Source organism: Podarcis liolepis, assembly GCF_965112155.1.
Source record: "Podarcis liolepis genome assembly, chromosome: 15".
NCBI classification, from domain to species: domain Eukaryota; kingdom Metazoa; phylum Chordata; class Lepidosauria; order Squamata; family Lacertidae; genus Podarcis; species Podarcis liolepis.
This window is the reverse complement of record NC_139566.1, coordinates 5,685,747-5,701,833: the sequence shown is the minus strand read 5'-3', so window position 1 is coordinate 5,701,833 and position 16,087 is coordinate 5,685,747. Positions and strand designations below refer to the sequence as shown.

General features: G+C 50.6%; 1 protein-coding gene across 1 annotated transcript in view; it reads right to left on the bottom strand.

The window, feature by feature from the left end:
• MTMR11 (myotubularin related protein 11) overlaps positions 1 to 15,859 on the bottom strand; it is a 35,589-nt gene extending 19,730 nt beyond the window's left edge. Inside the window, exons 1-10 of the mRNA XM_083477058.1 lie at positions 14,991 to 15,859; positions 10,817 to 10,889; positions 5,632 to 5,771; positions 4,788 to 4,860; positions 4,499 to 4,641; positions 3,862 to 3,940; positions 3,602 to 3,779; positions 2,046 to 2,133; positions 1,815 to 1,903; positions 155 to 285 (exon numbers count right to left, since the gene is read on the bottom strand). Coding sequence (XP_083333184.1) covers positions 155 to 285; positions 1,815 to 1,903; positions 2,046 to 2,133; positions 3,602 to 3,779; positions 3,862 to 3,940; positions 4,499 to 4,641; positions 4,788 to 4,860; positions 5,632 to 5,771; positions 10,817 to 10,889; positions 14,991 to 15,044 — 1,048 coding nt within the window. The 5' untranslated portion in view covers positions 15,045 to 15,859. The remainder of the gene's footprint in view (positions 1 to 154; positions 286 to 1,814; positions 1,904 to 2,045; positions 2,134 to 3,601; positions 3,780 to 3,861; positions 3,941 to 4,498; positions 4,642 to 4,787; positions 4,861 to 5,631; positions 5,772 to 10,816; positions 10,890 to 14,990) is intronic.
• Between the last annotated feature and the right edge of the window lie 228 nt (positions 15,860 to 16,087).

Genomic DNA, 16,087 nt, shown 5'->3' with positions numbered 1-16,087 from the left:
CAGGCTGCTGGGCAAGGTGGGCCATTGGCCTGATTTAGCTGCAGGCATCTTCCTGTGTTCAAAGCTGTGTGCTCTTCCAGAGCTCCAGCCCTCCCCCTAACTCAAGAGCGACCCCTGTCGAGAGGGCGGCCCCACTGCGATTTCCTCTTCTCACCGGCAAGGCAGAGGCTCAGGTTCCAAAGCTTGGAGTAGGACTGCTGGATCTCCGGGGGGCTGGGGAGGTCTGCCGTCACCTCGACGATCACACATTGGGGGTGGCCAGCAAGCATCAGAGTTTCCACTGACCTGCAGAAAGAGAGAGATGAGGGAGGCAAAGCTGAGCCTCCAGCAAACTGATACAAGCTTGAATCTCACCTTTAAGAAATATATGCTTTAGTGGCTTAGGGTTAGCTGTGGTTCCGGCATTGCAGGGGGTTGGACTAGATGGCCCTTGGTGTCCCAACTCCCACCTCTACAGTTCTACCATTCTATGAGAGATGGGAAGCTGAGCTCCATCTGTCCCTCTGCTGTGGCAGTCTAGCAATGCCAGATTCTCCTCTCTCTTGACAGCCACCTTTCTGTGAAGGAACTACTTTCTAAGAACCGAGGCCTGAGCTTGAGTTTTTCATCTTCCCTCGCTGTCCCTTTCCCCTTGTACAGTGGCACCTCTGGATGCGAATGGGATCCGTTCTGGAGCCCCGTTTGCATCCTGAAGCAAACACAACCCGCATCTGCGCATCTGTGGCTCACGATTCGCCGCATCTGCGCATGCATGTGACGTCATTTTGAGCATCTGTGCATGCACGAGCGGCAAAACCCAGAAGTAAGGCATTCTGTTACTTCCGGGTCGCCACAGAGCTTAACCTGAAAACGCTCAACCTGAAGCACATTTAACCCAAGGTATGACTATATAAGAACGCGGGTGGCGCTGTGGGTTAAACCACAGAGCCTAGGACTTGCCGATCAGAAGGTCAGCGGTTCGAATCCCCGCAATGGGATGAGCTCCCATTGCTCGGTCCCTGCTCCTGCCCACCTAGCAGTTCCAAAGCACACCAGTGCAAGTAGATAAATAGGTACTGCTCCGGCAGGAAGGTAAACGGCATTTCCGTGCGCTGCTCTGGTTCGCCAGAAGTGGCTTAGTCATGCTGGCCACATGACCTGGAAGCTGTACGCCGGCTCCCTCAGCCAATAAAGCGAGATGAGTGCCGCAACTCCAGAGTCGGCCACGACTGGACCTAATGGTCAGGGGTCCCCTTTACCTTTACCTTTGACTGTATATAGAACAGGGGTCAGCAACCTTTTTCAGCAGGGGGCCAGTCCACTGTCCCTCAAACCATGTGATGGGCCGGACTATATTTGGCGGGGGGGGGGGGGAATGAACGAATTTCTATGCCCCACAAATAATCCAGAGATGCATTTTAAGTAAAAGCACACATTCTACTCATGTAAAAACATGCTGATTCCCGGACCGTCCACAGGCCGGATTGAGAGGGCGATTGGGCTGCGCTGGCCCCCGGGCCTTAGGTTTCCTACTCCTGATATAGAATCATAGATTTGTAGAGTTGAAAGGGTCCCCCAGAGGCCATCTAGCCCAACCCCTTTCTGCAGTACAGAGATGACAGCTAAATAATCTCAGAGAGGTGGAGACGGAAACCTTCCGAGGTGGTGTTTAAAATGACAAGACTGTGGGCAGGTGTAATAAACCTGGGCAGGTGTAATAAAAAAATAAAAGTGGCCTGGAAATTCCCCAAGACTGGAAGCGCTTTTGAGGGCAGGGACCCCCGTCTTTCCCACAGCCCCCCTTCTCTTCAATCGCCCCCCCCCCAGCAACGTACCTCATGTCTTCCTTCTCTGGGTCTGAATCGGGGTGGAAGCTGGCCGCTCGAAGGAGATCGCTGCCTCCTGGGTGATGCCAGCACAGCCTCTGGGGGACAGAAGAGGGAAGGAGCTGAATGGGATTCCTCTCGATGGATTTTGCTGGATTTGGGGGTTGGGAGCCATGTACGCCGTTGAAGACACACCCACCAGACCCACCCAACCAAGCCAAGCAAGCTCAGGTCGCTCACCGGAATGCGTCTTTCGTTGAAATGGACAAAGGCCCTCTTCAGCTCATTGTCCAGAAACCAACTGGGCACCCACAAATATTTGGGGAGGCTGCAGAGAGAGGAAGCAGACAGTTGACAAGGAAAAGAGGAGGCAGCCTTTTACTGAGCCAAACCATTTGAGTTCCTCTCGTTCAGTCTTATCTAGACTGATGAGCAGCTATCATTCCCAGCCCTACCTGGAAATGTCGTTGGGGCCATTCTGCATGCGAAGCTGATGTTCTTTCATGGAGCTGTGACCCTTGTCCTATGCATAAATTAATATTCTAGTTCTTGTGGGAATGTTGTGGGTAGTAGGGGAGGATATATTGATTAAATATTATCCTTCCTCACTCACGCTAGTGAGCTAGTAGCAGAGTACATTCCCCTGTACGTTGCAGGAGGCTAGTTGGTAGATTCGTCTGAATCTCTTGAGTTAAGCAATCCAGTCTGGCTTGCCCTGATTGGATTTTGTTCCTGCTAAATTCCCCTGCTAAATTATTAAAAGTAATAAGAAGTTTACTCACATTCAGTTCACAGTAGGGTCCCTGAAGGCAGGCTTTAGCTTGTAGTTACAGAAGAGACCTTTGCCAACAAAGGTCCGTATAGTAAAAGCTATGGTTTTCCCAGTAGTGATGTATGGAAGTGAAAGCTGAACCATAAAGAAGGCTGATCGCTGAAGAATGGATGCTTTTGAATTATGGTGGTGGAGGAGACTCTTGAGAGTCCCATGGACTGCAAGAAGATCAAACCTCTCCATTCTTAAGGAAATCAGCCCTGAGTGCTCACTGGAAGGACAGATTGTGAAGCTGAGGCTCCAATACTTTGGCCACCTCATGAGAAGAGAAGACTCCCTGGAAAAGACCCTGATGTTGGGAAAGATGGAGGGCACAAGGAGAAGGGGATGACAGAGGACAAGATGTTTGGACAGTGTTCTCGAAGCTACCAGCATGAGTTTGACTAAACTGCGGGAGGCAGTGGAAGACAGGAGTGCCTGGCGTGCTCTGGTCCAGGGGGTCACGAAGAGTCGGACACGACTAAACGACTAAACAACAATACAGAAGAGAGTGTGGGTTCATCCCGTATGGGGATTGAGCTCATGTGCTGCTGGCCGAGAGCCAGCAAACAGCAAAATAACATCAAGAGAGGGAAGGTCAAGAGAAGGAGCAGCATGGAGAATGGAAGGTGGTTGCGTGGCCAACCCTTTTATGGGGTCTCCCTGGTCACACGCAGGGGAAGGATGTTCCAGACAGGTGTGACAGGAAGTCCTCCTGGCTGGAGTAACGTAACCCTGTGTGTCCACTCTGGGCAAACAGGAAACGTTGTACTTGACTGCTACGGTGACATCACATCCCACCGTTCTCATTCTAGTCCTAGAATCCTAGTCCTCAGAAGAAAGCACCAATTCAAGTTGGGACACAGGGAGCTGCCTTAAAACAGAGTCACACCCCCATTGTGACACCTGGCTCAGTACTATTTAGGGTCCCTCCCCGCCACCTCCTTCTTCCCAGAAAACCAACCCCATAGGCCATATATTACACCTGGTGGACATGTCAAAGCGCTCATTGACAGGGCTGACGCGCCAACCCGCGGCCCCGATTCTCTGCAGCTCCTTCTCCCAGTCCCGGAGGGTCTGGAACAGGAGGGTTGGGGACCCGTCCTCCTTCTTCTCCTCTTCCTCCTCCAGCACCTCCTCCTCCTGATTCGGCCGGCCGTTCCCTGCAGTGGCGAAAGAGGCATAAGGATCGATCGACCCTCAAGGCAGCCAGCATCTCCCTCCCCCTCAGCCAGCTGGACTCACCCAAGTTCTTCAGGGCAGCATCTTCGTAGGAGCCATCCCTGGTGCTGCTCTCGTGAGCCTGAGCGATAGCCATCGAGACCTGGAACAGCGTGGCAGGGAGAGGGTTAAGCCCAGCAGAGGGCCATACTCCCTTCTGGGCAAGCTTCTAGGGGCCGTATTCCAGAGGATCTGAAGAAGTGTGCATGCACACGAAAGCTCATACCAAGAACTAACTTAGTTGGTCTTTAAGGTGCTACTGGAAGGAATTTTTTTATTTTGACTATGGCAGACCAACACGGCTACCTATCTGTAACTGGACACATATATATACGCACACATTAGGCACCTTTTATCATATGTGGTGGAAATGTAAAGTAGTAAAAGAATTCTGGGAAATGATATATAATGAGTTGGGGGGATGTTTAAAATAACCTTTTGTTAAAAAAAACAAAACCCTGAAGCCTTCCTTTTAGGAATTCTAGATGCTGAAATCCCAAGGGAGCAGAAAAGACTATTTATGTAAGAGACCACAGCTGCGTGGATGTTATTGGCCCAGAGATGGAAAGAATATAAAGTCCCTAGCAGAGAAGAATGGCAGATCAAGTTGATGGATTATGCCGCTGCTTAATTCTGTGTCTCCCCCCTTCCCGCGACTCACCCGGAAGGCCTGAGGCTCCAAGCCGCTGTCGTGGAACCGGAACCGCAGTACCCGGAAATCCCGGCAGCAGATGATCAGCTCCTCTGGGATGAATTTCAGGGTCGAGGTACTAGTGAGCACTTTAGCCTTGGTGAAGCTGTTGACTTGGAGAGTAAGAAAAGCAGAAGCCATGTGTTAACTACAGGGGAAAGGAGTTACAGGGGTTACAGCAAGATCAGAGGTCTCTGCCCCGAGGGGCTTACAATCAAGGACGGAAGGAGATGATTTAAGGCAGCCCTCTTAACCTTACCGGCGAGCAGTCTCCCAATGCAGGGGAGGGCAACGTCGTAGTCGCTGTGCATGAAAGTTTGGCAGGAACAATCCTGGAGAAAAAGAGAGGAATTTCTCTCAGCTGGGTTTACGGCACCTAACACGCCTTCATTTTGGGAAGGGAGCAGTCCCCTTGCAAGCAGAAGGTCCCGGGTTCAGTCATCCCTGGCATCTCCAGATTGGGCTAGGGGAGAAACCCTGCCTCAAACCCCAGAGAGCTGCTGCCAGCCAGTGTGGGCAATATCTAGCTAGATGGGCCAGTCGTCTGACTCAGGCTATGGCATTTTATTCCAGAATCAGTGGAAACTGTTTAAGGGAAAGAGCTGTAGCCTGGTGGTGGGACAACTGCCTTGCAAGCAGAAGGTTCAGTCCCTGAAGGCATCTCTAGGTAAAATCCTGGAAAGCCGCTGCTGCCAGTCAGTGTATACGGTACTGAGCTTGATGGACCAGAGGAGTCTGATTCGATAGAAGGCAGCTTCCTAAGTCAGCCCTTGATTCCGAACCATGAGGACTAGAATCTTAGCATTATTTTAAACTTAGTGGCATTTCCATGAAGGTCTGGGGAAATCTCCTCCCTGAAACCAGGGGCAGCTGCTGCCAGCCAGTGCAGGCAGTCCTGAACTAGATGCACCGATTGTCAGTATAAGGCCGTTCCAATTTAAATTAAGTTCCCTCCCCCCCCCCCAAATCTTAAGGTCTGGAATCTTGCCTTGTTTTTAAGGGAAGGGTTCTATGATAAGACCAATGGTCTGACTTGCTTTGAAGAAGGTACCCACTTCTTTTCTGGACAAGGCAGCGTTGCAGAAACCCAGTGGGTAACTCACCTCTGTGTTTGGAGACGGGTCTGGTAAGAAAGCCACTCTCAGGTTGGTGCAGTAGAGGGTGCCCGGGATGTAGGTCGCTTCTCCATCTTGGGAAGGGATGCTTTTCCGCACGTGAGCTGCCTCTTCTCGGATATATTCGCCTGCAGGAAAGAATTAATTCACAGTGAAGGGGACTTGGGAGAAACACCTTGCAATGGGAGCTTGCTTGGTCTGGGGGAAGGGGCACACCTGGAAATCTAAGAGAGTTGCCACTGGCATCTGGAAATACAGTGATACCTCGGGTTACATACGCTTCAGGTTACATACGCTTCAGGTTACAGACTCCGCTAACCCAGAAATATTACCTCGGGCTAAGAACTTTGCTTCAGGATAAGAACAGAAATCGTGCTCCGGCGGCATGGCAGCAGCAGGAGGCCCCATTAGCTAAAGTGGTGCTTCAGGTTAAGAACAGTTTCAGGTTAAGAACGGACCTCCGGAACGAATTAAGTACTTAACCTGAGGTACCACTGTACCCATTTCACAGAAGAAAAACTGGTGGTGCTCAGAATGTCGCTCCCAAAAGGCAAAATTCCTACTTATACATGAATGCATAGTTAAGCTATGGAAAGCCCTGCCCTTTTGGTCTGGGGGGGGGGCACATATGGAAATCTAAGAGAGTTGTCACTGGCATCCGGAAATACAGTCACACCTCGGGTTACAGATGCTTCAGGTTGCATTTTCCGGGTTACGGAGCGCCAAAACCCAGAAGTACTGTAATGGGTTACTTCCGGGTTTCGGTGGTTGCACATGTGCAGAAGCGCCGAATCGCAACCCGTGCAGTTGCGCCGCTGCAGGTTGCGAACGTGCAACCCGCACGGATCACGTTCGCAACCCGAGCGTCCGCTGTACCCATTTCACAGAAGAAAAACTGGTGGTGCTCAGAATGTCCCCCCCCCCCAAAAGGCAAAATTCCTACTTATACATGAATGCATAGCTAAGCTATGGAACGCCCTGCCCTGTTGGCCACCAAAAGTGATGGCTTTAAAAAAGGACTGGCCAAATTCACGGACCAGATGCTCGTGGTCCTTTCTAACTCAGCTACTAGCCGCAGTGGCTTTGCTCTGCCTCCGCGGCACTTCTGAATCCAAGTTGCCGGAAACCTCAGGAGAGGAAAGCGACCGTGGGCTCTGATCCATCTTGCAGGTTCCTCACAGGCATCATGATCCAGAAGACTGTTCATATGTCCACACACTCCAAATAAAACGCAGACCGAGAAGGAAAAAACCCAAGCAGGCAGCATTTCCCCCAAAGTAGGCAATCCATCCAACTAAACAGCAAGGCAAAAATAAAGATTCGCATTCTTTATTTTTTAAAAAATCAGGAGGTGCTGGGAGCACCCGTGGGGGATTTCTGGGGGTGACAAAGTGGCCAATGTGCATCCTGTTCTGGAGGTTCCCCCTCTCGCCTTGCACCTCCTTCCTGTTCACCTGGCCAGGTTCCCATGCAAAGCCTTTGCCAAGCAGGAAAGCACCCAGCGTTTGCCCTCTAGGGCTGCTACAACCCCCAGGTGTCCAAGCAACAAGGGCAGGCAGGGCTCCCTCACTGAGAGCAAAGCCCCGACTGCTGCAGAGACGCCAAGCTGGCTGCCCTTTTTCTACGAAGGTCCCACTCTAGTTAATCATTTGTCATGCAAACACTTCCCTCCCGCCCCCCTCCCCGCTGTTTCCAAACACGCCTCTCTTGAAAAGGTGCACGGGGAAGACAAAACGAGTTTCTCCTTCCCCGCTAGTTAAATTTTTGTGTGTGACTTCGACAGTGCAAATCTGCCTTTCCAGAACACGCTCGACTTCCTCCCACAAAATACTGACATTCTGGTTCCCCCTTCCACAAACACACCTGCAGACATCCATTCCTAGTGGTTAATGCAGGGGTCAGCAAACGTTTTCAGCAGAGGGCCGGTCCACTGTCCCTCAGACTATATTTTGGAGGGGGGGGATGAACAAATTCCTATGCCCCACAAATAACCCAGAGGTGCATTTTAAATAAAAGGACACCTTCTACTCATGTAAAAACACGCTGATTCCCGGACCATCCGCGGGCCGGATTTAGAAGGTGATTGAGCCGGATCCGGCCCCCGGGCCATAGTTTGCCTACCCATGGGTTAATGTGTTCGACTCAGACCTTGGAGAGACCAGGGTTCGAATCCCCCCAACTAGGCCTCTCAGCCTAATCTACCTCATAGGGCTGTTGTGGGGATTAAATAATAGTGGGGAGAGCCATGTCTGCCACCCTGAGCTGCTTAGAGGATGTGATAAATGTGATAAATAAACAAATAAGTCATGGGTGCCATAAGCAAGCCTGCCTCTGCAAAGAAAGAATGAAAGAAAATCTCTTCTACTGCAAAGAGGTGCCTGCCCACCTTTTTTCCCTGGGTGTCTCCTCGCCTAACCTCTAGGGCTTTTGGAACAAAATTTAAAAATTCCTTCCAGCAGCACCTTAGAGACCAACTAAGTTTGTTATTGGTATGAGCTTTCGTGTGCATGCACGCTTCTTCAGATACACACTCTAGTCCAGGCATAGGCAAACTCCGGCCCTCCAGATGTTTTGGAACTACAATTCCCATCATCCCTAGCTAACAGGACCAGTGGTCAGGGATGATGGGAGTTGTAGTCTCAAAACATCTGGAGGGCCGGAGATTGCCTAGGCCTGCTCTAGGGTTTTTATCACTGCCTTATGGCGAGTTCAGTGGACCACTTTCTACCTACCGTATTTTTCGCTCTATAAGACGCACCAGACCACAAGACGCACCTAGTTTTTGGAGGAGGAAAACAATAAAAAATAATATTCTGAATCTCAGAAGCCAGAACAGCAAGAGGGATCGCTGCGCAGTGATCCCTCTTGCTGTTCTGGCTTCTGGGATAGCTGCGCAGCCTGCATTCGCTCCATAGGACGCACACACATTTCCCCTTACTTTTTAGGAGGGGAAAAGTGAGTCTTATAGAGCAAAAAATACAGCAATTCGCTCCTCAGCATCAGAAGCGATAATAACAAACTCTCTCCAGCCCCGCGAGGCATCTTCTAACACGGCCACTCTTTTAAAAACACAGACAAATGATATCCAAATAGCTCCCGACTTGTGCTAATACAAGTTTCAGCTTGTTTTGCATACCGAAACGGATTTGGAAAGCAATTCCCACCCCCTTATGAAGGAAGACTCATCGAGCTGGAAGAATCGCAACAGCTCCCAGCTCTTCCCAGAAAGACAAAGTGCACTTAAACATGCAAACTGGAATCTAGTAATATAAAACATTGTCTCCCGCTGCCCACCCCACAAAGGAATCGGCCATCGCCTGTCAGAACTCGAAATAGACTATGGCTTGAAATGTGTTTTACTGACGCTCTCGAGTATTGCTATTTTTGTACACAGCTGAAAGCTCATTTTAGCACAATGCAAATACGCAGCTGGATTGTCTATTCATTATTATTTATCTGCTCCGTTTACACCCCAATTTTTCTTCCAAGGAGCTCAGGGTGGTTCTGCCCCCAACCTCATTTAATCCTAACAACAACCCTGAGAGGTAGGTTAGGTTGAGAGAAGCAGAGTCTGGCCTGAAGTCACGCCCAGCATGCTTCAGGACTGGGTAGGATTTGAAACTTGGCCTCTCCCAGCTCCTGGTTCGACACTCTAACCATTACACCACACTGCCTCTCATCTTTACACAGTCTGAGGGACAGTGGACCGGCCCCCTGCTGAAAAAGTTTGCTGACCCCTGTTTAAGAACACGGGTAGGCAACCTAAGGCCCAGGGGCCGGATGCGGCCCAATCACCTTCCCAATCCGACCCGCGGATGGTTCGGGAATCTGTGTGTTTTTACATGAATAGAATGCCTGCTTTTATTTAAAATGCATCTCTGGGTTATTTGTGGGGCATGGGAATTTGTTCTTTTTATTTCTCCAAAATATAGTCCGACCCCGACAAGGTCTGAGGGACGGTGGATCGGCCCATGGCTGAAAAAGGTTGCTGACCCCTGCCTTAACCCTTTGTGGCTCCCTCATGGGGGGTCGCCCCAAGCTTGTATTCAAATAAAAGACCCAGCAAAGCCTATTTCTCTTTCTCAGAAAAAAATAATAAACACTGAAGTAGTGGGGGGCGGGGGAACCCTCCCTGCAGCAGACACAGGGCAAATTCCTCCATACACACCCATGGTGAAAGTTCTACCTCTCCATGGCATCATAGCCAAAGAACGGTGAGTGTTTCTTTAAGGAAAATAATTAAAAATAATAAGGAGAGCCTGCTGGATCAGGCCAGAATCCTGTTTCCACAGTGGCCAACCAGATATGCCTCTGAGGAGCCAGTGTGGTGTAGTGGTTAAGAGCGGTGGACTCGTAATCTGGTGAACTGGGTTCACTTCCCCGCTCCTCCACATGCAGCTGCTGGGTGACCTTGGGCTAGTCACACTTCTCTGACGTCTCTCAGCCTCACTCACCTCACAGAGTGTTTGTTGTGGGGAGGAAGGGAAAGGATAATGTTAGCTGCTTTGAGACTCCTTCGGGTAGTGATAAAGCGGGATATCAAATCCAAACTCCTCTTCTTCTTCTTCTGAGGGGAACTTGCAATTCAGGATTCGAACACAAGAGCACAGCTGCGGAGGCACAGCACAGCCATCAGGGTTACTAACCGCCAATAGTCCTCTCAATGAATATTTCTAACCCTCTTTTAAAGCAATCCTGAGGCAGTGAGTTCCACAGTTCAACTCTGCTCTGTGTGAAGAACGGCTTCCTTTTATCTGTCCTGAATCTTCCAGCATTCCTTGGATGTCCAGCAAGGAAAAAAATTCTCTGTTTGCTCTCTCCGCACCACATATCGTTTTGGACGCCTCTTGTTGTCCAAACATTCCTCTCCTCTTTCTCTAAAGTCCCCAAAACAGCGCTGTTTCCTCGAGGGAAGTCGCTCCCTCCCCTCGATCCCTTTCATTGGTTTTCTGAACCTTTTCCCAGCACTGCCATATCCTTTTTCGGAGGGCCTGAGGTGACCACATCTCTATACAGTGCACCGTCGTCCTCAATTCCCCCGTCTCCCAATACCACCCCGTTCCTCAGGACCTGGTGTTTTACACAACGCCGAGTCGCACTTAAACAAGGCGTCGTGCTTTCACGTTTGGGATCGCACGAAAGAGGCTTGAGAAAGAAAGCAAAATCGGAATACCTGGGATGCATTTCAGAGCGTGGCAGGATTCGTTCCTCTTGTCACTCATGTCGGGGGACTTTGGACCCCTCGTCTGCAAAGAGAGAAGAGAGGGGGGTGAGCAGAGCTACCACAGCGACCGGCCGGCTGGGACCTTTGATCCATCAGGAAAACACAGAGTCATTCCGATGTTCTTAAGTGGAAAGAGCCTAGCTATGGATTTTGCGAAGTGCACAATTATTTCCTTCCTCTGCCCTCTAGGTCTCTGGGATCTTTTTTTTAGCAGGAGTCCCTGGCTGTTTATGAGACTTTCTGTCCCTCTGATTTTGCCAAGGGGATGTGGCTTTGTGGTAGGGCACCTGCTAGAAGGTCCCAGGTCCTGCTGGCATCTCCAGGTAATAATAATAATAATAATAATAATTATTATTATTATTATTATTATTATTATAACAGTCATACCTCGGGTTACAGACGCTTCAGGTTGCGTTTTTTCAGGTTATGGACCGCTGAAACCCGGAAATACCGGAACAGATTACTTCCAGGTTTCAGCGGTCGCATATGCGCAGAAGCACTAAATCGTGCTTTGCACATGCGCAGAAGCGCCGAATAGCAACCTGCACGTGCGCAGGTGCACAGCTGCGGGTTGCGAATGCTGCGGGTTGTGAACGTGCATCCCGCACGGATCACATTCGCAACCCGAGCATCCACTGTATTATTATTATTATTATTATTATTATTATTATTATTATTATTAATTGAATTTATATATTACCCTATACCGGGGGGTCTCAGGGCGGTTCTCAGAATAAAATCAAGATATAAAACCACAGAATACACAAGAGAAATAAAAACTACAACCCAATAGCCCCACCACCACACAAAAAACACTACATTTTAAAAGGGTGTAAACAGATCAACCAAAGGCCTGGTTAAAAAGGAACGTTTTTGCCTGTTGCCTAAAGGTGTATAATGAAGGCACCAGGCGAACTTCCCTGGGGAGAGCATTCCACAGACAGGGAGCCACTGCAGAGAAGGCCCCGTTCTTGTGTTTCCACCCTCTGGACCTCTCGAGGTGGAGGCACACGAAGAAGGGCCTCAGAAGGTGATCTCAGGGTCCGGGTAGGTTCATACAGAAAGAGGCGGTGCTTGAGGTATTGTGGTCCTGAGCCATTAGGGCTGGGAATGCCCCCTGCCTGGCACTATTGGCAGTTCCCCGTTTGTGGGAGTCCATCCCTGGTGAGGTACATCTGTGCCCTTCAAGACTGGCCTTCAGAAGGGATGCTAAGTGGTGTGGAGGGGTCTCCGCTTTGCATAGGGAGGTCACCGGTTTAATCCTTACGCACTCCAGTGAATTATACGCTCCCAGGTAGCAGGTGGAAGGAGATCACCTGCCTGTCCACTGTCATTGTACACCTCAGGTGAGAGCTTTGTGCAGAGCAAAACACTCGTTCCTCCTTTCCGACAGGAGGCTGCCTTATACTTAGAATGCTCCCAGGTGAGAGACAGGAAGGTACATCCTTCTCTGTGGGGTAAAGGTTTGGCTACATCCGTGAGACGGGACTCTATTCTTCTAGCTCTTTTCTTCGTTCAGCCCGGACACTGAGGTCCAGCTCTGAGGGCCTTCTGGAGGTTCCCTGACTGCGAGAAGTGAGGTTACAGGTAACCAGACAGAGGGCCTTCTTGGTGGTAGCACCCGCCCTGTGGAACGCCCTCCCATCAGATGTCAAGGGGATAAACAACTATCTGACTTTTAGAAGGCATCTGAAGGCAGCCCTGTTTAGGGAACTTTTTAATGTTTGATGTTTTGTCATGTTTTTAATATTCTGTTGGGAGCCGCCCAGAGTGGCTGGGGAAACCCAGCCAGATGGGCAGGGTATAAGAAATTATTATTATTATTATTATTATTATTATTATTATTATTATTATTACAGTGGTACCTCGGGTTACATACGCTTCAGGTTACAGACTCTGCTAACCCAGAAATAGTACCTCAGGTTAAGAACTTGGCTTCAGGATGAGAACAGAAATTGTGCCACGGCGGCACAGCGGCAATGGGAGGCCCCATTAGCTAAAGTGGTGCTTCAGGTTAAGAACGGACCTCCAGAACGAATTAAGTACGTAACCAGAGGTACCACTGTACACTGTTCTCCAGAGTTTCCCAGGCAGGCAACATTTGCAGGGCAACCTGAAGAAGCCTTCTGAGATCATGTAGGTGTTCTGTCCCGCTGAGCTCCAGGCTCCCTTCGGCTGGGATCAGCAAACCAAGCGACTTGGCTTCCCTCCTTGCATTCTTTTCTTTTCTTCCTCAATTCGAAAAACATTGTTTGATGACTATGCAAAGAATGCAGAAGGGCAGAGGGAGCCAGATCATAGAGGCCAGGAAGAAACTCAGACCTAGCTTAGAAACGCATTCCATCTGAAGGAAGGATTGTATAGGCATAAATCACTTTTTTATTTTTATTTTAAAAAATCAAGGCGGTGCCCCCTTTCGTCAAGACTCAGAGCCACTGTCTCCAACCTGTTTTCACTTTTTTTCCTGGCCTCGTGTTCCCGGCAAGATCCAGCCGCTACTCTGGAGTAAGCGATTTTCGAAGCTTGCAGCTAGCTAGGTCGTTGCTGGAGCAATGGAATGAGGCGTTCAAGCCAAGCCCGGGTTTCCTAGCTACCAACTGGAGAGCCAGGACAGAGGCGCAGAGGGAGAGGAGGTTTGTTTTTGTTTAAAGAAAGAAGAAACTTTGAAAAGAGGGGGGGGAGTTTGTGAATCATTAATGGGAAAGTTGCCCTCAGCGGCCAAGGACACTATGTACAGCGAAAAGAAACCACCCATTTCTAAAATTATCGCTGGTTTTTGTTTAAAAAAGGGAAAGCAGGGAGAAAGAAGGCTGTGTGTTGGAAACGTGTTTGAAAACAGACGTAGAAGTCTGGGCTCCAGAGCGGGGAATCCCCTCAGCAAAGTTGTGCTCAAAATCCTATATAAACACAAGTCAATGCAGCGTGCGTGCGTGTCTTTGAATGCAAGCGATGCTTTTTTAAGGCTGTCAAAAGAAAAGGTGCCACGAGCAATTGGGTGTGTGTGTGGTTTATTTTTTTTCTAAAAAAAATTTTCCGGTTTTGAGGAGGTGAAGTCAGTGTGTTGAAAGGCCGGTTTTGCATTTGCATTCATCAATGGTTAATTTGCAGGGGGGTAGGGCAGGGATTTCTTTTCCTGCGCAAGGATAAGGACATCAGAAAAGCCCTGCCGAATCAGACCAGGGGCCCATCTAGTCCAGCAGTGACTAAACGCCCCTAAGAACAGAGGAATCTAGATAGACTGCCCCTGGAGCTGGAAGTTCCACAAAAACATCAGAAGAGCCCAGCTACTGGCTCTGGACCGTGGTTCATCTAGTCCGCTATCCTCATAGTGGACAACCAGCCTGTGGGAAACCCCAAGCAAGACCAGATCCTGAACACAAGGGCCTTCTTCTCCCTTCCTGGAGTTTCCAGCAACTGGTATTCGCAAGCATCACAGCCTCCCAAAAGTGGCTCATTTGGATGAGACAGCCACTGCCAAATCCAGATGTTTGGGGCTACAGCTTCCATCAGCCCCAACCAGCGCCGGGTGCCGGGAATGGTAGTTCTCTGAGAGGTAAATCAGAGTTCCTGGAATTCTTATTGTGTGTTCTGAATGTGCTTTCAAGGCAGGGCATGCGCACAATGCGCAGAAGGGCTGCGCCCTGAAGCAAAAGCAAATCTGCAAAGTTGAATTCAGAAAACTAGAAAGATGAGAGAGAGGTGCCCTAGATATCTAGTTGACAGAAGTCCATTATTCACGGCCAGCATTTCCCAACCTCTTGGAACATTTAGAAGAATCTTTTAGAATAATTGTCTGTGGAAAATGAGCAGCATCCAACATTATTTCCTATCAGTGGCGTAGCGTGGGGGGTGCAGGGGGGGCCTGCCGCACCGGGCGCAACATCTGGGGGTTAGGGTTAGGGGGCACAAATCCACGGGTTAGGGGGCGCAAATTACTTGCCTTGCCCCGGGTGCTGACAACCCACGCTACGCTACTGTTTCCTATGGTTCCAGCGCGGGGTGGGGTGACCCAGCCTCAAACCCCCCCGCTCAACACACACGCCCCCATCCCCATTCACCCCGCCAGCGGAACCCCCTTCCTCCAAGCCCTTTCAGTGTCGCAACGCCAGAGAAGCCGACTTACCCCTGGATCCTGGTGTTGCTTAATTTTAAAAGACGTCTTGGACATGGACAGCATTGCGGCGTCGCTTTGTGACCCATAAAAAAAAAAATTCGGTGCGTGCGTGGAGTGTTGATCTTTCAAGGGAGGGAGGGGGCGTGCAAGAGCCGGCGAAGGGGTGTTGGTGTGTGGATGTGCCTTCAGAGTCAAAGCGCCAAGAGGGAGATGAAACCCCCTCTCCAATTCCCAGGGAACCCGGTGCGCAAAAAGATGCAGTTTCAGGGCGCAAGGTCCTCTCCGCCCAGGTTGTCTCCAGAAGCCCCGCCCCTCTCCAAAATTAAAAAAAGCGTCTTGTGTTCGTTAGTTTGGCTGCAGGGTGGCAGTGAAGGGCCCTCCTTTTTGGGATGGGGGGCGGGCGGCTTGGCAAACTGCCTCTCCAGGCTCTGCGATGTGGGGAGGAAAAGCGCAGAGGCGATCAGGCTGGTGGAGGGCGCGCGCGTAGTGGGGGCTCTTCTTTCGCCCCCCCCCCCGCTGCTGCAATGCGCTTGGCTGGGCTTCGTCCCCCTCCCGGGTCTGTCTGCCTTCTTTTCTTCCTTCTCCTTCCTTCCTTCCTTCCCTCTCCCACCGCTGCTGCTCTGCGGGTCCCCCTTGCTCGCCGATGCGGATGGAGATGCGCTGATGGTCCTCGGCGAATCCGACACCCTCCTCTTTCTTCCCCGGCGAGCCTGGGCGGGTGAAACTGACACGGCGCCAGCTCCTCCTCGGCTGGGGGAAAGCAGGGCAGGCTCCTCACCAGCAGCGGGCCCACGTGGCTGCTTTAAAGGAGAAGCGCTCCCCTTGGCAAGGCTGGCCCGGCAGCAGCGGCGGCCCAGGGAAACCCCCCCCCCCAATCCTTCCCGGGAAGAGGCGCAAGGGGGAGCTGGTCAGCGGCACAGACTGCAAGGGGAGGACCCTCCAAGCCAGGGAGCGGGTAGTCAAGCCAGTGGGAGGCACGGATGCTCAGGTCAGATTCCTGCCTTGCCAAGGGGGTTGGGCTAGATGACTCTTGAGTATCTTCCCAACTCTGCAGTGCTATGAGTCAATGAATTTAGTCCAGCGACCAGACAACCAGTTGCCTGTGG